Here is a 20,742-nt window from a genome sequence, read left to right on the forward strand (position 1 = left end):
CTGCTCTTGCCTGAAGGTGCCTTCCTCTGCTCCATCATTTTGTTTTAAGAGAGAAGAGAAATGCAAGCGACATTCATTTTATAGGTCGACTACAGGTAAATTATCTGGTAAAATAGGTAAGCACTTGGCTTTCTTCCCTTTCATTTTTTTTTTTTATTGTGGAAGTAAAAAGCAGCAGGTGTACTGATTTATTATTATCAGCCCAGTGTAATACGAGTAACATTTGATACAGTATATGCCTGCGCAAATCCTTGTCTGAATGACAAAACCCCCTTCCATGCAATTTGAGGTTCCCCCTGAACCTCTGCCCCCCAACTACACCAACTTTTTGCTGGGAAAAACATTTCCTAAATCCCCACATCTCCCCCGGGATGGTCCCCATGGCTTCTGGGCCATGCCCAAGCTGGGGGTGCCGTTCCCAAATCTGATGAAGGCTCCAGCATGGGGCCACGCTGGGGGCTCAGCCCTTCCTTTGGAACGCACACCCTCTTTTTTATGAAACACACCTTCCAGTTGTTCTCTTTTAAAAAAATTCCCTCATTAAATAACAGAAATCAGGAAGGAGGGGGAAGGAGAAAGAGGAGGAAAAAAAAAAAAGAACATCTGAAATGCAAACGTCAGTATTTAAAAAAAGAGGAAGCCAGGCTCTCGCTCCCACACGGGGCTTTGCGGTCACTGGTCACTTCCAATTAGCTCGTACCACCGGCTAATGCTTGCTGTCAGCCAGAAACAAGGAGCACTGGAGAAAAATAAGTTCCACGCAGAGACTTTGGGTTTTTTTTAATGGTACTACGATGGCCTGTAGGAAAGAAAAGCATTCCCGTTGAACTTGGGTAACTCTGCGTTAGATAACGCTGCCGGAGCTTGGCACAGCTCTGGTCCCAGCAAAAAGCAACCCCCTCCTGCCCGCGATGTGCCAGGGTGAGGTCCCCCCTCGGATCAGCCTTTCCCCGCTAACGGGGAGCTGGCACTTCTCCTGCCACCGCTCTGAACGAGCCTCGCAGGCACCCGGCACGCGGCAGAGAATCCTGAAGGAAACGCGGCTGCGTGAGCCGCAGGGATGGAGCTGGCGTGGATGTCGGTGCTGCTCTGCTGAGCAAAGCACCAAGAAAAAAACCACCCCAGGGGCAAGTCAGGGGGTGAAGAAACAAGGAAGATAATCAAACAACTGAAGAGTATAATGAAATGGTAATGTATAATGAAATGCATCCGGACTTGCATCTGCTGAATGCACAGTCGTAGCCGTGGGCGGGTTTTGCCCAGCCATGGTCTGTCCCACGGACCTCACCCTACGTTTCTCCAAAGCTCCTTCAGAGGACTATCACTTTTCCTTACGGTCCAACAAGCATGTTCATTTTATTCCATTTGCGTTTGCATTTCCCCTCTTTGTGCTGATGTCAGGCTCACGTTTCTTGTGTTGCAAAGCGTGGGTCGCTCCCACGGGGGACGGAAGATGCCTGAACCCACCTGCACGTCCCCCCCGCTGCTGCAGCCTGTGCTGCAGGAACAGACACGCAGGTCCCGGGTTACTGCCTGCGTGGAGGAGGGCAGGCGTGTTTCTGCAGCTCTGCTTTCCCAGGGCCAGGACGGCCCCGTAACACTTGGAAAGGATGGAACTCACCCTGGTGTCGTTCACTCTCGGCTCTCCCGCGGCTGCTGATGAAAAGGATAACGTTTCTCGCTGTGCCTTATGCAGGAGTTATGCAGGGGAGGACACCGCCCAAGAAAAAGGACGGACGCACGATGTGCTGCCAGCTGCCTCCAGAGCCAGCATGACCTCCCCGGACACCCTTCGTGCCCGCAGCAGTCCCGCGGGTGCCTGGCACGCCGAGCAGGGTGTAAATAAACCCCTTTGCCATAGCGGTGCTCGCCCTCCCCGTGCCCCCGCCAGCTCCTCACTTCCAAAGCCAGGCGCGGGGGCACGCACCGCTCACCCCAGCACAGAGAGGGGCCAAGCACCCAGACGGATGCTGGGAAGCTTTTACTGCAAATTCCATTTACCAATTGGTTTTGTTTACCGAGTAAAACAAAACAAACCAGAAAACTGTGTCAGCCGCTGCTGTATTTTGGCAAGCTTTTCCCTTCCCTGAGGCCAGGGAGTTTCGGCTCCCCGCTGCTCGTGGCGACCGTGGGTTCGGCTTTTCCACACACGATCATCATTTTGCTTCCAATTACCTCAGTAAGTCTCTGCAGCCAAGCTGAAAGCAGCCTGGTTCTCCATTATGCCCCAATTTTTTTTATTCTATTTTTTAGAGTAAAGCACTTTCGAATCTAAGATGGTTTCCAATAAAGGCAATTTGCAGTTCAACCACAGCCTTATCAATAACAGGATAGAAAGCATCAAGAATCCCAACTGATCATCATCTAGCACTGACTCATCATCACTCAAAGTTGACTTTGAAAACTAAACTGAACTTTATTATTGTTTACACTTACTTGTAACTTGGGCATTGGATTAATTTCTTGGACAACAGTCCTTTATTTTAAATAAAATAAAAAAACCCAGTTCACTTTGTGTAGCCCACTGATACCAACAGTAATTTTGTCTGCATAACCCTCGAATGAAAATTAGTTATTGCGGCAAAGTGGACACGTGCTTAATGATCATTTATTTAAAAAAATAATTTTATGATAGTAGAGCGCTATAGTGTATAGGAGGAACAAACTAAGCTTTTACGGCAAGGCTTCTCCTCCTTAATTCTCCCAACACTTCAGAAAAGCAATCTCACCCCCCTGAGCAGAAGTATTACATCTGTACCAAGAAAAATAATGCTGCAATACAGAAATGATGCGTGCAAGTGCTGTGGGCATAAACTCAGTACTAGCCTTGTGGTTTCGTTATCCTGAGGATGCTTAATGGATAATACCTTTACGTCGATTACATATTAGGAGCAGGAAGCCAGGTTTTGCCTGTAGCGGTACCTGCGAAGGGGCGACTTCAGCGGACTCGGCAGAGCCGAGCTGTAACTTAGGAGAGGATTTCACCCGCGGCGTCTCCTTTTTGCTTTTAAAGAATAGAGGTGCAGACGCCGTGAGCTCAGTACTGCACTTGCCATCCAATAAAACAGAACTTCACCTTTTCCAGGTCTTTAAGTGACCCGGCCTACCGTAAGACATGATTTCTGCTACCGACCTTATACAAACACCACGTCCCCAGAAAACCTCACACCAGAGAAAGGAAATATATTTTCCCAAAGCCACTTCTCTGCCACCACGTCGAGACCCCCGTGGAGCAGCAGTGATGGGAGCGAACACCGATTTGTCTCCTGAAGCTTCTGATGCAAGTTTCAGAAGTGCTCGCCCCTTTCCGCGGGTTATATACTGGATGCACGTTCCCCGGTGCCTGTTTCGGACACGCCACACGGAAGGATGGTCCAGCACAAAAACACGGTGTCACCATCCACAGACCTCTGCTCACCTCCGTACGGACCACGAGGTCAGTAATTAAAGACAAAAACTGAACTCTTTCAAAAAAAATTCTGCTACTTCTAGGCTTTTCCTGTTATTTTCTCCTGAGGAGCGAGTTAACAATACTGTGCTGCATAAAACGACGACAACGACAACAAATACCAACGGCACACGGTAATAAACTCATGGAAGGAAGTTTATAACCAGTAGACTGAGATATTATTGACAGCCAGATCTCAATGTGATTTTAAAATATCTCGGAACAGGCCTCCCTTAACACTAGTAAGTAGTTGGTAACTACCTCATCTTTTGAAAGAAGGCATTTTTCTTTTGAATATTTCAAATTTATGGTTGATTTATTTGGATTTTTCTTCTCTGATAGATTTTGAGCACATGCCATCAAAATGCAGGAAAATACATATAATTTTCAGAGGAGCAATAATTACAGCTTAAGTGAACTTCCTGCACTCTGCGATGATTTCTTCTCTTGCTACAAGATCACACTTCCCAAACCAAGATTCATAATGTTAAATTAAATGTTAATAAGCATTTTAAACTCCATAATTTATGCTAATCTAAGCAATGTTTTGCCTAGACCGAAGCTGGCGGGGTTGTTTCACCTCTCAAACTGTTGCACTTCTACATTAGTCGTCTGCGATTCACCACACGTGTCAAACTGCTCTACAATGGTGCCCAGGTACTATTCATTTCCACAGGCTGTTCAATACTCTGCTAATTTTTTAATTTTTTTTTTTTTAGTAGAGATGTTTTTTGTAGTTCATTTTCTGGGTTCTCCACTGTCGGTGCAGTGATCCGTCGTTGCTCGTAGGAGGAATGATGGAGAAAGAAAACTCAATTTAAATTGGGATTACAGTGCTGAGGAAATGTAAGCACAGCCATAGGAAAATAAGGCCGGAGAATAAATATAAAACTTGGAAGAACAGCCAACAAGAGGAGCGCACACCAAAAAAGCCTTATCTATAGGAAAACAGTGGCACATTTCGTTTTGTCTACGCTTTCTCTTTGTGAAGGACTCCCTCAAATGTGATGACACCGTATATTCCCCTCTGATGCAAACTGGCAGAAGGCCACAACTTTCAGTAACAGCAGAACCAGCATCTTTTCAAGCATCTGTTAAGCAGCTAGACCTCCTGGTCTGGAAATGTGTAAGCAACCCACGATGCTCGTTCTTGGTGATAATGAGGACAATTAGAGGCTCCAAGGTTTTTTATGTGATATGAGGTGAGTCACCCAAAGAACACGAGGGCATGCAACCGGGCATTGCTCGTAGCCAGGACACCTCTGTTGTGACAGACAAAGCGCAAAGCAGCACACACCACCTTTGGGGACCGAGCAGATATTGTCCCAAAAGCCTTTTCAGAGGCGTTTGTTAGGCACCATTTGACAAACAAGAAGATTCAAACACCATTTGGACTTCTTGCACTTTAAGGGAGAAAAAAACATCTTAAAAATGGAAATGGGAGTACCTACCAAGGAAGCTAAATACCAGGAGAACGTGTCGATGCGGGCGGCTTATGGAAACCTGCCTTGAGCTCCGACTCAGGGGAAGCTTCATAAAAACAATTTGCAAATGTTTGCAAACAATGCAAATTAAACATAAGGTGCCAGGGAAGAAAGTGAGGGCTCGTCACTGAACCTGTAGCATTAACGCGGTATGGCCAACGTTCCTGTCTTTAGTTCCCCGGCTCTGCAAGAGAGTTTGGGCTGCAAACATGGAGGTTCAACAGCATCAGAGCCAAACTGCGCAATGAAAAGCTGAGTGAATGGCCAAAACAATATGGATTCAACCCAAAATAGCAACATTTCACCACTCATAAAATCTCTGCAAGTTTGGGATGGCAGACAGGGAGCTTGGGTAGCAATGAATCTGAGATGGTCAACTTGGATTCTGAAAGCCATACATCAACGTGCAGCTGTAACAAGACGGCGTGGGGGAATGGAAACCGCTTGGCTAAATGCAACATGAGATTGAATGGAGTCTCCGTCCCAACTCAGTCTCACAACAGGGTCCGTACATCTCCTCACTACAACGGTCCACAGCCAGCTCAGTTAGATGTGAAATGAGTTATTTAATTCAGCAAGTTCATATTAAAGTGCTAGAATACAACACTGCACACACTGGAAATTAAAAAAAAAAAAAATTGTCTGCCATTTGATAGAGAAACCTAATTTACAGTAATTATTCATGTCTGCAGAATACATATGACAAAACCGAGGGAAATTAAAAATCCTATAAATAGCCTCACTGGAGAACAGCTGGTTAGATCCCATACAATAACCAAGTATTTATACCGATCCACACGTTTCTGCATCACCAAGAAGATGGCAATTGCAATCCTGAAATTCAGTTTAGATCCATGAAAAGTACAAAAGGGGAACGAGAGGAAATTGAAATGTCAGAGCAGCTGGACCTCACGCTTCCCATTACCGTGTTAACACTGAAAGCTGAGGATAAAGGAAAGCCCTGAATTTCAGTGTTCACCATCACTCAAGCGCTTGGTCTTTTTTTCACGGGCATATTCTACATGTGCTACAATTTATTGCTTCATCACACGATAAGGTGTAGATTGAAAAATGCCTTATTCTATTTGTGCAGAGGGATGCAGGCAGCCCTGGCCCGGCCCCGGCCCCACAGCTGGATGGTGCTGAGCAGGCACGAAGCTTGGCCACGTTCACCACCCATCCTCCTGGGAGACCTGCTCCAGCTCAGGGCTCTCCCTGGGCTCTAGTCCACGTGGGCACCCTGAGCGTCTTGCAGGGAATTTAAACACATTGAGCGCAAACGCAGGCAATTTTTCAGTGTGGCATCTCAAAGGATGCATTAACAGTAGGAAAACCACCAGAAAGGCATCCTGCATTTCCACAAAAAACAAAACACCCTCCCTCACTTTTTATTGCGAGAAAGCTCAAAGAACGTGAAGAAGAGATGGGGAGAAGCTGCACGAGGCATCACCTTTCCAGTAAGGGCTGGAACGCAGCGGCAACGGAAAGGGCAACCGGTTTCCCGGTGGCGCGCGCTCCTGACAGTTACAGAAGATGAAGTGCAACATCCTGCGAAACACCGCGGACAGACGTGTAACGTAACAGGCCCAGGGAAAACAATTTCTGCCTTACCTTCCTCTACCTTCAGCTTACTTCTGTTTGTTCAAAACGGCATCCAAAAACTTTCCAAAGCACAACGCAGGATGGGAACTGCTGGATCATAAGAAGAGAATCATTCCTGTTACACCATACACTGTCTAAATGTGGTCTACATATATTTAAACATCAAACCAGCTATAACTTTTGTAAGAAATTTTCTGCTTACTCACCTGATTGTGTGAAATATGTGTATAAGAAATGACTAGTTTATCCAAAGACCCTTTACTAAAAAGAGGTAATTGTGAACATCCATCATGGGACAACTGGCATCAACACATCATCGAGCTTCTGGCATAGAATGGTCCCCAAAAAGGTCACAAGAATCGCTGGGAAGATGTCTAATGTAAATTAAGAAGGTGGACACCTCAACTAGTCAATGAAGTGAGATATTTTACATTAAAAAAAAAATCTGTGTTTAGATGTGTGTGCATGTATACACATGTATATGCACTCACATAAATCTCTTATACATCATAAACGTATATGCACTGCAAACTTTTTACAGTTTTTCTCTGCAACGTTGCATATTGCAGACATCCATGGTAAAGAAAAACACGTATGTTCTGACAAAACTGAATTTAAAAACATTTTTACACTCAGAATTTGTAGTATCATCAGAGACATTTCAGTAATCATAAATGTCAATTATGGAAACCGGCTTACGAACTGACCTTTGCATTGAGCTTCCCATTGAAAATAAATATGATTAAAAAACAAACAACGGCTGCCCAAATCCTTTGCGGTTTTGCATGGGCCTGATGGGAATTGATCTGTGCACCTGCAAAAATTACCCTCTCACTCCCAAGCTAAGTCTCAGAGAAACGGTAATAATGGCTTCTCCTTTTTCTATTGGCACTGCAAGGTAACTTTCAGTAAGTAAATTCAAGCTAACTTTCAAGAACCAAAAATTACTGGTCATTGAAAAATCTGTTTTCTCACAGTATAGAGAAACTTGACACCTGTGAATATCTTCTTTCAGGAAAATTTGTATTGCAAAGCCTTGTGGTATTGCTCTCAAGTCTGAGCGAGGGGATGGCAGGGTCTGCTATGGAAGACATGGAGGGGGTCACCTTTCCTAGTGGCTTGCTTTCAGCATCCTCTTGTAGCAGAAATACCAGTTTGAATGAAGTCTGAACCTTTGGGCATGGAGGCACCAGGAGAGCTGGCAGCATAAAGCAGTGATAGCTCGACCAGGTCATGCCAATCCCAGCTACGCAAGGTAACGTAGAGGTGGGGAAAGCAAAAGACTCGTTGAGGCCATTAAGGGATGATGGTGGGAAGAGGAAGAGCAGAACTGGAACTGTAGAGCATCCTCACCAGGCAGGGAGACACCAGACATCGAATACACCGAGTGCTGCCTCATGAATTCCCCCAGAAGTAAGACAGACTAAAGAGACACGAGATCACAGTCACCGCCAACTCCCAAAGGGGCCCAAGGCACATCCAACAACCAGCGCATGTTCACCAACCTCAGAACCACGCAGGAGACGGGATGTGGACTTCACCGCAGGCACCTCTGGTCCTCTCCATGACAGCAAGCAACCCATTACTTGGGCACGAGTGCCTCGACCCTTGTGAGGATGTGAGCGTGACAGGGCAAGTGTAAGTGATACCACTTTGGTGAAAATTAAATAACCGTCTTTTTCTGTATTGTCACCTAGCAAGCTCTTCTACATTGGCTCTCCTTTGCTGCAACCAATGTCAGACGAACTTCTTATTGCACAGAGATGCTCTGATACCATGCACCGGAATACAAAGGACAAGAGCACACCGTAGGAAAAAACCCAGCCTTCGCAGGATTGTTCACTGCTCAGAGACTGTGACTGACCGAGTTTCTGGATTTGCTGAAGTGTGTTTTTACAGCACTTTCAGGAGGGTAATGATTCGTTCTGGCTGGTTTTTATACAAGTTATAGCCTAGAAGCTGTTAGATTGTAAAAATGGTGACAATTTGAGTCTGAAAGTGAATCTGAGAGTCTGATTTTCAATTCCCAGTCTCAGCTTGCATATTTGTAAAACATACACACATATGAGATTTAGAGTTTGTACCGCAGGACCAATTTGAAAGCGCAGCTCTTGTCTGAGGAGTCTTGCAGGGCCAAATTGTAACACTTGTGTGAGCACAGGAATTTGCTAAGGACGTGTGAAAACAAACACATTATCAAAAATACAATTTACAAGCATCCAGTTAGAGGTCCATGTGAAAGCCTCTTCCCATCCTTCAGAAAGCAAATGGAACAGAAAAGAGGAAAACTCACCAGCATGCCAGCACGATCCTCGCACAGTAACAAGAGCAGTCTCTAAACCAATTTTCGATTAAATTAAAGACTTACAGAATTAAAGTTGTAATACATTATTGATCATCTACAGAAAGAATATCTGATCGACTGTAGCTAAGAATCCTTCCCAGCTTGTTCCTCTTGAATGGAGATTATACTAATAACAAAATAAACAGGGAATTGTAGGACAATATCAAACAGTAAATTCTGAGACACTCTGGTAGCTGATGTTATTGCAAGAAAAAGCGTGTTCATTTGATCTAAAGCGACACGATGGTTTAAGACAAAATTATGGGAATACATAATTGACCATTCGAGCCACTTTTTAAGAGAAAGGCAATCTTTCTGCCTTTGTAACAACATTATTGTTTTACTGCTGTGTAAGTCATGCTTCTGCCTGCCACTTGCATCATGTAGCAGCTACTTGAGGTAGAAAATACTACCTAAACCTCATCTGTTTGCTGAAGTGTTCTGCAAGAGATAACTTACAACTTACAGTAACTATCATTTGAACACAGACAGCATACAAAGATGGACATTTCTAGAGCTGACGTGTGTTTTATCTCAGTACTACATACATGCAGGAATAAGCACACCAGTGCTATGAAACACTCCAGTTTTATCACGGGCTCCCTCAAAACCGTTCAGAAAAAAGGGGAGTAAGTGTATATGAAGACCTCTATAGAGTGCAACAGTTCCTGAAATTCTGCAATGAGGATCAAAAATACCACGGAAATGTATTCATTTTCTTAGACAAGTTTTTAAAATAATATTTTATTTTTTGAGTCAGTGGTATATTTAAAAACAAACTACCATAAGAGTAAAAAGATTGTAGATAGTAAAAAATGAGAGTGATGACAATAAAAAATGCTAAAGTTAGTTTCCTTCCTCCCTCCCAACACCCCACCCCACCATTGTCCAATATGTCTCAGAGCCTAATATCTGGAAAAAATTTCCTTTTTTTTTTACACTTTCAGCAATTAGGAAATTAAAAATACGTAAGGCATTCTTTGCAGGTACATTAATTCATTATTACATGAAAAGCAGGCACCATAAAAATTAAAACATTCTAAAAACCATCATATATACAAACGCTGTACAGAATGATGGCACAAGGACAAAGTGATTCCATTCAGTTCATCCTAATCCACATGAAATATTACACATTAAAGAAGAAAAGAAGAAGCTCTTCCCATTCTTGTCGTCGACTGCTGCGTTCAGAACGACCAGGAGTCTCCTACCTGCCCACTCCGTTCCTTTTCCTATACGCTCAGCAGCTAAAAGGCTTTCTCGCTTTACCCTCCGATCAGCACCCAGAAGGGCCAACTGAACAAAAATGGAAACGACTGATCACCAACGACTAATCTTACAAAGCCCATTAGCGATCGGTTTATTTGTAACACAGAACAATTACAGAGAAGGCACATTTCACAAATACGCCGTGTCTGATTTTTAGCCCTGGGCAGAACCGTTATTTGGGGAAATCCTACGGCAGCTTCTCCTTACTGTGAAGCCTACTCGAACATGCACTGAATTCAATGTGAATATCATCATCGATTCCTATATACGCTGAGATTAGGTACAAAATACTCAGCTCATTTTAAACTCCACAGCTACCTGAATGCTTTAGGTACAAAATAGTCAACTCTCATTTTAATGTCCACAGCTACCTATGTGCCTGAAGTTATTCAGAAGAAGCAGGGAGAAGGTTTAGGAAGAGGGCACTGTCAGTTGATGAATACCTCCCGGTCTCAAGTAGAAATCCAGATTTCTTTCAAGTTACGGGAGGGAATAACCCCAGAAAGAGGGGCAATGTAGTGTTGTTTCCCACACACAGCTAGAAATAGATTTCTTACGGAGTTAGAGTCATTGCACTAAATGTTAGATACTGCACGCCTGAATGAGGTAAACATTATATACCATAAAATACTTAGGGAAATGAATTGTTACAGCTTTATCTTTGGAAAAAACGCTTCCTTCTTCACTGGACAATCCCAGAGTCAACAGACGTTTGCTTCCGAGTTGTCTTTGGAGGCGGAGGCGGGGGAGTCTTGCTGGGGAGCGGAGGCGGCAGGTGCTGGAAGAAACCAATTTTGAAAGACCGTGTTAGCGATGAATGGATTTTTGAAACATTTGCTGGCTCATATATAACTGTGAGAGACAGCAGGTAAGTCTGTAGCCCTCTGGCTCCTGAAAGCTTCTCTGCAGAATTTGCTACCATGAATACCAAATGCTCTTGGCCATTAGCTTAAAATATAACTTTTATTTTTGACAATGAAAAAAAATCTCTTAAGGGTTCCTGATTAACTAGCTCAGTATTTCAGGAAAAATCTTTTGAAAGCACTGGAGAAGTTTATAATTCCCCACTTTATATCATGATAAGATATTGATTTCTTGGTCTGTATCGATTGCCCTCAGCCTCTATGCACTACAGAGCTTAAAAGCCAAGTTGAAGCAACAGCTTCATTGCTTTTCCGTTATTTTTGTATTTTGCACATTTAGAACACAAATAATTAAAAAAAAAAAAAGGAAGCCATTTAAAGTGATAAGTAACTTGCAATTTACTATTACACATTCAGTTATAATGAAAATACTCAAAACAGAAATCCAGACGGTTCAAATATACATATTTTAAATCACTTCATATATCATACAACAGAGCAAGAGCACCCTCAATTAGTTTCACCGGATAATTGGACAAATTAAAAAAGTCATTATGGAAATTAGGACTTTTTTCCATAATGTTCAATCATATATATGATAAAATCTGTTTCAGAAAGAGCTTGAGAATATTGCCGTTTGCTCATACACTTTGCAGCCTGGTTTTCTACAGCATTTTGGCTGCGCAGCCATTACAGATCTCCCATCGCTGCACCGAGGCTGTACTGCAGTGTCACACCTCATACATGCTGCTTCTGTTTTGTTTTTTCTTACGATTCTTCCCCTGCCCAGTCAGCCTCCTCCTTTTCTTTGCCTCCAAGAGTAATGATGCTTTTCCATTTCCGCTTGCTGCACCTCGGTGTACCCATCCTGCCTTACCCGCCCCATACTGCTGGCTCCAGGCACGAACACTTCAGACCCTTTCGACGCACACCGACCCTGCCAAACATCCTTGATCACTGCTGCAAGAACAGTTCAAACCTCTGAAAAGCCTTAGCGTTACATTGCATGTACTGCTTGGACAAAATAAATGATTTCTCAGTCACGGTAAGAAACTCGTATACGAGCAATTGCTAAACCATGTGAAGGTGTGTAAGACACAAGACTGTTCCTTTTAGAAGCTATCCAAAGCTGCTATCCAGAAAGAAGAGCGGTTCAGGGTGACGCCAGGACGTTTCAGTCTTTCTTCTGCCACAAGGCAGAAGCCTGGAAAGCTTCCTGACGCGCCTGCAATCTAGTACCTGGGACCTTTCAGAGATGTGCAAGAGTAGAAGGAAAAAAGTATCTTTAGAGGTAACTGGATGCCTTCAAAGCAGCTTTTAAGACTGCATGAAGTTCTAAATCCAGAGCTTTTACCAGATAGTTTTACTAACTGTAGGCTAAATAGAAAGGTAAGACTGCATCCTGGCAGAACCAGGAAGGCTGGATTTTTGCTGGAATATTTTTCCTGTATCCCACCTGGAAAGAAATACTTTCCGATCTGTTTTACACCTTTCCACATGTCTCCTGGCTCTCCCTCATGGCAAACAAACAGGGATCGCAAACAAATCTTTAAATAAAATGCCACTGCTGATCTGTCTCTACACCCTACAGTCAGAACCATTAAACATTTCCTCTACCTGACCGAATACTTCTTCTAACCTGGTGTTACGTTAACTCCTGAATCCCTACCAAGGCACCTGAATAACAGCCTGGCTGTCAACTTTATTTAGCTTCGCACATTCAATTGTCATCTGCAGATTTCAAAATCTTCGAGAAACTGCTTAGTTGCCCTCACAATCCAGGCAGGGGCTCTGGGCAAACTTTGGGAAATGCCGCTGGTCTGCAGAACATCAGTGTACACCATGCAAGAACTCCTCCCGGAGATGACATTAATTTCGTAACTAAATAAAGCAGGTGCCCCTCTAAAACACATTACAAACCAGAAAAATTTCCTCAGTGCTTTGCTTTCAGATGCTATCTTTAACTTCGTATTTATCACTGGAAAAAACTAACTCTGCTGATAGCATAATTTGTAAAAATCCATTTTGAATTTAAATAACAATATATTGGCAATAATTCTCAATTCAATTAGATCAAAGGCATTTCTCAAACAAATGAGCCCTTCATATTGATCAGAGAACAATCAAATTATCCCTGAAAACCTGCTTCTGCAGAACAGATACAATGCAAATACAATGAGAATAAGCTAAATATATATATACTATAAATAACAAGCACAAAACCTACCAGAGCTTAGACTCTGCAAGCAAATTAGGCAGAAAGAAATAACAGAGATAGGTAGATAATTATTATAATTCAATTTACAATTTCCATTAGAAAGTCGGATAAATTTAGTACATGTTCATTTATATAATAAGCTACCAACGAATATATTAAGTAGGACATGTAATGCTCATCAGGGTGACATTATTGAGAAATTAGCACAACAAAACGTGCCAATATGGAACTGGTGCAACTCCAAATGCTGATACGTGCTCCCTTGTCTTCCAGCACAGGAAGAAATTCAAGCACACTGTCTCTCTCCTTTTAATATCATACTCCGAAAATTGTTATTAGGCTTATGAAGATCATAAGCTTCCCCTTAGAAACTTTGAAATACAAAAGAGTTTCCCTTGATTTTACATTTAATTAAGAACTGCTTTACAGAGTTCATGTTTATGTTTCAGTGGTTAATTGTGAACCCGGCGAATCTTGAAGCATGCTTTTACTTTCTGACATAATGATAGAGACTGCTGGTTCAATTCAGACCTATTTTGGGCAGAATCCTTAACTCACGGGTACCTCAGGGGAAGCAGAAACCTTATGTAAAAGGCACATCTGCAACACAGAAGCAATCTGTTCCTTCTGCTTCAAACATGAAATTGCTCCCATTTGTTTGTTTTTTTCCTGATACAGAAAAGAATCAGGTTTAAAAACATTTGTCTCCATTCTCTTAGACATATAAACTACACTGCACTATACACATTCAGTATGCAGTAAAAATCAATTAAAGAAGATGAAAAAATAATTTTTTTTTGACTGTGAAGAAGCAAAATAAGATACAAGAATGTTTTTTTTTTCCAATCAGAAAATACCATTAAAAAGCTAACAACAAAAAGATCAAACAAAAATTGATTCCCAAAAATGGTCCCTGTGACACTGTAAGAGATTTCTTCCTGTGTAACTATTTTTCTTTGAAATTAAATGGTCATCAATATGACAAGGTATAGAGATCCCATCAAAACCGCTTTAGTTTGAAGGATTAGCTGATCTAATTAGGTCAGAAGCAGTAGAAACGAGATGTAAATAGGCTACCAACTACATGGGACTGTGTAAATGCTTTCAAATACTGAGTTCTGAATTGTTCCTTCTCGCTTATGGCGTTGTTTTCACACGAGTTGCCTGACAAGCAGCAACTTGCTCACTTAATATCTGCAATGAAAAATAACACATAATGTGAGGTCTTGGAGGAATAACACTGAAAGAGCGATAATGCGCCAGCGGAGAGAATCAACACAACTAGTGGAGATTTGAACCAAATTATGGATAGTTTAACCTAATTGGCTGTCTGACCCAGGGAGCAAAGTTATGTGGAAAATACCGCAGGTAACCAGTGTAAAATGACTGTTTAAACTCTGTTGTCGTACTTCATCTATTATAGTTTCATTTGACTCTGTTTCACAGCCATTAGCTGCCCTTGCTGGAGTGTACTTGGATAAGAGACAGTCATTTTAGGAGTCCTGCTGCAGAGGTGCCCTTTGTGTGCTCCCACCCGCCGCGTGCTAAGCACGCCCTCCTTGGGCAACGTGAAAGATCCCTCAGGACGGGCAACGTCAAATTGCTTTGATTACTATCTCAGATTTTCCCCACCGGGTTTTTTTGCAGGACCAGGATGGGGGAGCAGCAGGGAGGGATGCTCCCGCGGGAGTGATGGCAGCGGACAAGGGGGAGAGCCGGACCTCACAGAGGTCTGCACTCCTTGTGCAGGGAGGACTTTGCTCCTGGTGCGTGCCAGCCATATTAAAGCACAGCTAATGCAATTTTCCCTCTGTTGAACCACATTTCTGCATGTGGAGGCTATTAGTATTTCAGACCGTGCTGGCTAACTCGATTTTCAAAAGCATGGTTTTTCTGCTCTGGTCCGTACATAAACAGACCTCAAGAGTTATGAGCAATACCCTCAGAATTAGGTTTAGACTCCAGACCGAAACTGTATTTCTTACTGAAGGCCCGGGCCCTGCGAGAGCGATAAACAAATGCATTACCAACTGGCCAGAGCAAAACCCGCAGCCTGATCCTGCGCAGCGCTGAGGGCAGCGACACGGCCCTTTCCAAAACAAAATCAAGGGTGCTGCTCAGGGACACATCACCGGCTCTGTATCTCTGGGCAGACAGCAGAAGAACACGTTTTTCACTCAAAATCCTGTAATAAACAGTGGCAGCCCATTGATTTTGAGACTTATTAAAAGGTGATCGTGAGCTTTTTAGAAACTCTTCACTCAGCAAGAGCTTAACCCACCAAACCCCAGCCCAACTGAGAAGGGAGGTGGTGGAGACTTTGTGCTGGAGGAAGGGCTTGCAATGCTTCCCATCTCTAGCAGGCAAAAATAATGATCAGATGGTAAATAAATGCAATTTTTTTTTTCTTTTGGGCACCGTATGTACTTCTGCGCATCATGGAAAGTCTTTGGTCAGAGAGTCTGGTTTTAAAAAGTCTGGAGTATCAGACAGGAGAGGAGACATTTATTTCCATTTCTGAGCAAATGCAGCCCACAAAGTCAACTTTCTAATTTAATATAATGGACTAATAATGCAATTTTTCCAATTTCACTTTTTCCAGCATCTCCACAGGATAATACTCCTAACGACTTTCCTGCTGCTGCCATGGTAAGCGAGCCGGCGGTGAGCCTTGGGCCACCGAACCAGCTCCGGGGGGTGGCAGGGAGGTGGCACCACAGTGCTCAGGGGCTTCCCCACCAGCCCTGGTGCTGGGGGAATGGAGCCAAGGGCTGTGTGAGGCACTTTGGGAAGGAAGGGGATTTCTCCTGAGAAATAACGTCAGAGAAGGAAAAATTGCAAACCCTGAAGTAATGCTCCGTAAGTGCCTGCTGCCTCCGGAGTTTCAGCTGGGTTTCTAAGCCTCAACCCTTCCTCTCTGTCCACATGAGTACAGTTCATTCGCTGAAGCCTTTACGGTCATTTTTTGCTCACCATGGCTAACCTAAGAGATAATGATCAGCACTGCAGCATATGCATCGCAACACATCAAAAATCCCCCTGGATTTCTCCTTCTGTGTAAACACTTCCATCATATCCAGATAACCAGTCTGAACGCTCCTCATGCAACAGGATCCCAGAGAATCAAAATAAGCGCCGCCGCCGTCGGCCATGACGTCATGCCGGTCCCCGCATTATGCACCGCTTCAGCCTTTGCTATCCCTCCCTGCCAAGCTCTCCATCTACACTGGATTGATCGAGATCGTTTCATCCAAGCCATTATCTGATGCTTAGTAAGTGTTATAGCCGATATTATAAATGTAAGTGCTCCTTTGTCTATTTTCTTTGAGTTTCCCTTCTCGCTGTGAATACTAAGCAGACAGTTGATTTGTATGCAAGGGTATGGATCAACCCATAAAGAATGAGAAGTGCCTAAAGGAATCCCTTGATGTAATAATAATCCTTGCAGGAGTCGTAGACTTCTTTTTTTATGTTCCCATATATTATTAAGAACATTTTTAGCAGACCAATTCATGCAGAGCAAGAAAATACATATAAGGGTATCACAGTTAACAAGCAATAAGAGGACAATCAGAAAACTATAATCAGATGATCACTTGGATAAAAGACTTAAGGTAGACCAACCTAATAGTGGACTCCAAATAATCTAAGATTACCGTCTCAGACATGAAATGACACTATTGCCTTGTATTTCTTGAATCACTGCCTGCTTCTCAGTTCACTACAGCACTTTTTTGGTTTCCATAACTGACTGCAAGACCAGAGTGAACCATGTAATAATTTCTCATACAAGGAGATATTTCCAGTTTAAAAGCTACTAAGATAATCTTATCTATAATATTTTTTAACTGATTTTTCTTCACTGATACAAAGCATACATAATTTAATAGATGATCAGTTTACTAGGCAGAGAATTATAAAGTTATGTGATCAGTTTACTAGGCAGAGAATTATAAAGTTATGAAGTATGTAGCTATTCAACCCACGAAACACAAAGCATTAAAAACCGTGGAGTGGGATTTAATCACAGCAGTAGTAAGAATTTACTCATCTGATCTTTCATGCCCAGGACTACTCATTTGCTTTATGTTCTTTAACAGCTTCCTTCCTATAAGCCTGATGAAATAAATTTGCAGAGTGATTGTTATAAGACTAGAAGCCTTTCCTAAAATTAATTCTAAGACTAATACATGTGGCTTTGTGACAAATCTGCTTTGGATCCATTTTTCAGACTCTGAAACTATATACCCTTGCTTGTTGTGTTGGGTTTGTGTGGCAAGGTTTTGGTAGCGGGGGGCTACAGGGGTGGCTTCTGTGAGAAGCTGCTAGAAGCTTCCCCTGTGTCTGACAGAGCCAATGCCAGCCGGCTCCAAGAGGGACATGCTGCTGGCCAAGGCCAAGCCAGTCAGCGCCTCTGTGATAATAAGAAAGAGAAAAAACACTTAGAGAGCGCTTTTGCAGCCAGAGAGAGGAGTGAGAAGATGTAAGAACATCTGCAGACACCAAGGTCAGTGCAGAAGGAGGGGCAGGAGGTGCTCCAGGCGCCGGAGCAAGATTCCCCTGCAGCCCGTGGTGAAGACCATGGTGAAGCAGGCTGTCCCCCTGCAGCCCATGGAGGGAGGATGAGGGGGTGTAGCGATTCCACCTGCAGCCCGTGGAGGACCCCACACTGGAGCGGGTGGAGACACCTGAAGGAGGCTGTGGCCCTGTGGGAAGCCCGCGCTGGAGCAAGCTCCTGGCAGGACCTGTGGCCCCGTGGAGAGAGGAGCCCACGCCAGAGCAGGTTTGCTGACAGGACTTGTGACCCTGTGGGGGACCCACGCTGGAGCAGTTTGCTCCTGAAGGTCTGCACCCCGTGGAGGAGACTCACGTTGGAGGGAAGTGAAGGACTAGCCCGTGGGAAGGACTCACGTTGGAGGAGGTTGTGAAGGACTGTCTCCCATGAGAGGGACCCCACGCTGGAGCAGGGGAACGATGAGAGGAGTCCTCCCCCTGAGGATGAAGAAGCGGCAGAAACACCGTGTGATGAACTGACCGTAACCCCCACTCCCCGTCCCCCTGTGCCGCTGAGGGGGGCGGAGGTTGAAGCCGGGAGTAAAGTTGAGCCCGGGAAGATGGGAGGGGTGGGGGGAGGTGTTTTAAGATTTGGTTTTATTTCTCATTCCTCTACTCTGTTTTGCCTAGTAATAAGTTAGATGAATTCCCTCTCTAAGTTCGATCTGTTTTGCTCGTGACGATAATTAGTGAGTGAGCTCTCCCTGTCCTTATCTCGACCCACAAGCTTTTCGTTGTACTTTTTCTCCCCTGTCTTGTGAACGAGGGGAGTGATAGAGCGGCTCTGGGGGGCACCTGGCCCCCAGCCAGGGTCAACCCACCACACTTGTAAAATTTGTAAAAATACAATGCTGAAGAAAATTTTGATTATATTTGATTGCATTTCTAAGGTATGCTTACATCCTGAGCTCCTGCAACACTTAATGTTGAACAATGGAGCCCATTTTTACAATTACAAAATATATTTAAAATAAATAAATGACTCTGAGTAGTGAAGACTGGAAAGAGAAAAAATACTAAGACCTGAGGAAAACTTTGCAAAAAAATCCAAGCGAGGATATTGCTACTATTTTTTATGAACTTCCATTTAATGATGCAGAAACCCTGCTCATGACAGGTATGGGAGCTGCGCAAGGTCATGACGGCAACGAGACCGACACTGGAACCTGAGTCGTCTTCAGGTCTGGGCTCCAACCATTACAGCGTGATGGCACTTCCAAGTAGCACAGTAAATATCTAGCATTTGTCCACTGAGCGGAAACCCCTTCAAACAGCCTCGCAAGGAATGGAAAAAGAACCCAGCTATTGGGATTTTTTTATTCCTCACCGTGTGTTTTATCATCTCATTGTTTAATGCTTTTTAGCTAAAAATTGAACTCATGTTAACAGTCCTGAGCTATTACCATGACCTAAAAATTACAGTATATCACACAAAATGAATTTACTACTCTGGAGCTCATGCAGAAAGGAGCTCAAGAAATTTGAAACTTAATTTGAATTTCTCAGTTTTTTTCATAAAGATAGATTCCTTGGACAAAACTCCTGGCAGCCCTTCTCTACATTCTGTAATTTTCCACTTAGAGGTCTGTTTTCAGGTCAAGTGAGAGCTGGCCCCTGAGAGAGAAGCTAGGGAAATGGGTAAGAGCTTAGTACACTTTGATGGAAATTAGAGGAAAAATGTTCACAAATAAAAAGTCGTGAAAATATTCACTTAAACCATCCAGCCATGAGGAAGAACTATGGAAAGGATAGTGGGAATAGAGAATTTTTCAATATATGCATATAATGAATAAAACATTGTGTTTTGAATCACACTACTCACATTCCTGAAGTTACTCCTTTGTCTGTTTTGGGGGTTTTTTTCCCCCCTCATTTAGCCTGAAAATACTAAATCCCTGCAACAACACAGTTACGATTTCAACCATGGAAAAAGCCAGACTTGTGTACTGTTGTGCACGGTGACAGCCTGTGTTAAACAAAACTATTCCCAGAGTGAAAACTAAATTCCTGCCTGACTCTTTCTCTGCTGAGATTAGAAATGCTTTCTCTAACCATGGAATTTACTGAAAAACAAATTACTCAACAGAATTTCATTTGAATGATGAACTTCAGAGAAATCCTGGAAGATACCTCTGCAAACAAAAAAGAATCATTACTGCTGAGAATTTTTCCACAAAATAACAGCTTCGCCAAAGTTCTGCATTTCAAAGCCAAAGAAAAGAAAACCTCTTTAAACATATTTTTTTTCTTCAAAAAGAAAATAAATGGCCCTTCTCAAAAGTGTTGCTTTAAAGAAAAGGACCAAATTATTTTTAAAAGCTTACAGGATACAGGAAACAAAAGTTGAAAAAGTGTGTTTTCTTCAGAGAGCTGAAAACCCTGTTGATGATGAAGAGTGTTTCTGAGCTCCTTCCCTCAAAGGGGGCAGGTCTGTGTGCCTCTGGGAAACAAGTGGCGATTGAATGTTGACAGAACGGCGCTCCAGAAAGGAAAGATGTCAGGTACATGTTTTATTCCCTTTCCTGAGACAGGATTGAAAGGCTATTAAATCTAATTTGCTGCTGAGACTATATCCTGTCAGTTTAAGCTCCCTTACCAACACAGCTAACAACATCGTGCTTAGTCTCCTCCGCCAGAATGAATCCAACCTCCCTTCGGGTCAGCCCCCGTGAGCGATGCCATTCCTTCACGCTCCAGACACTGGTTTGCCACTGCAGAAATCTCTGGATTATATCTCGCTGTGGGTCGTGCGAAGTACAAAAGCAAATTAAAATAGCAGAAAACGATCGTCGTGTCTGGGACTCACCCTTTGATGGGCAGGGGGGGAGGTCGCCGGGCTGATCAAGTCTTGACTTTCCATGAGGTTCCCATAATCGGCCATGCTTCCTTTGAGAGGCAGAGGAGGAGGAACGTCGGGGATGTCGGAGCTGGACATACCATTCAGCTCCAGATCTGTAAAA

At 43.4% G+C, this 20,742-nt stretch overlaps 1 protein-coding gene across 3 annotated transcripts in view; it reads right to left on the bottom strand.

Annotated features, from left to right (window-relative positions):
• Positions 1-10,712: 10,712 nt before the first annotated feature.
• Positions 10,713-20,742, bottom strand: part of DOCK1 (dedicator of cytokinesis 1) — a 306,953-nt gene continuing 296,923 nt past the window's right edge. For all 3 annotated transcript variants that reach the window (XM_075757636.1, XM_075757638.1, XM_075757637.1), the window contains 2 exons: positions 20,589-20,734; positions 10,713-10,925 (listed from right to left, as the gene is read on the bottom strand). In XM_075757636.1, coding sequence (XP_075613751.1) covers positions 10,830-10,925; positions 20,589-20,734 — 242 coding nt within the window. In that variant the 3' untranslated portion in view covers positions 10,713-10,829. The remainder of the gene's footprint in view (positions 10,926-20,588; positions 20,735-20,742) is intronic.

Source organism: Balearica regulorum, chromosome 7, assembly GCF_011004875.1.
Source record: "Balearica regulorum gibbericeps isolate bBalReg1 chromosome 7, bBalReg1.pri, whole genome shotgun sequence".
Taxonomy (NCBI): domain Eukaryota; kingdom Metazoa; phylum Chordata; class Aves; order Gruiformes; family Gruidae; genus Balearica; species Balearica regulorum.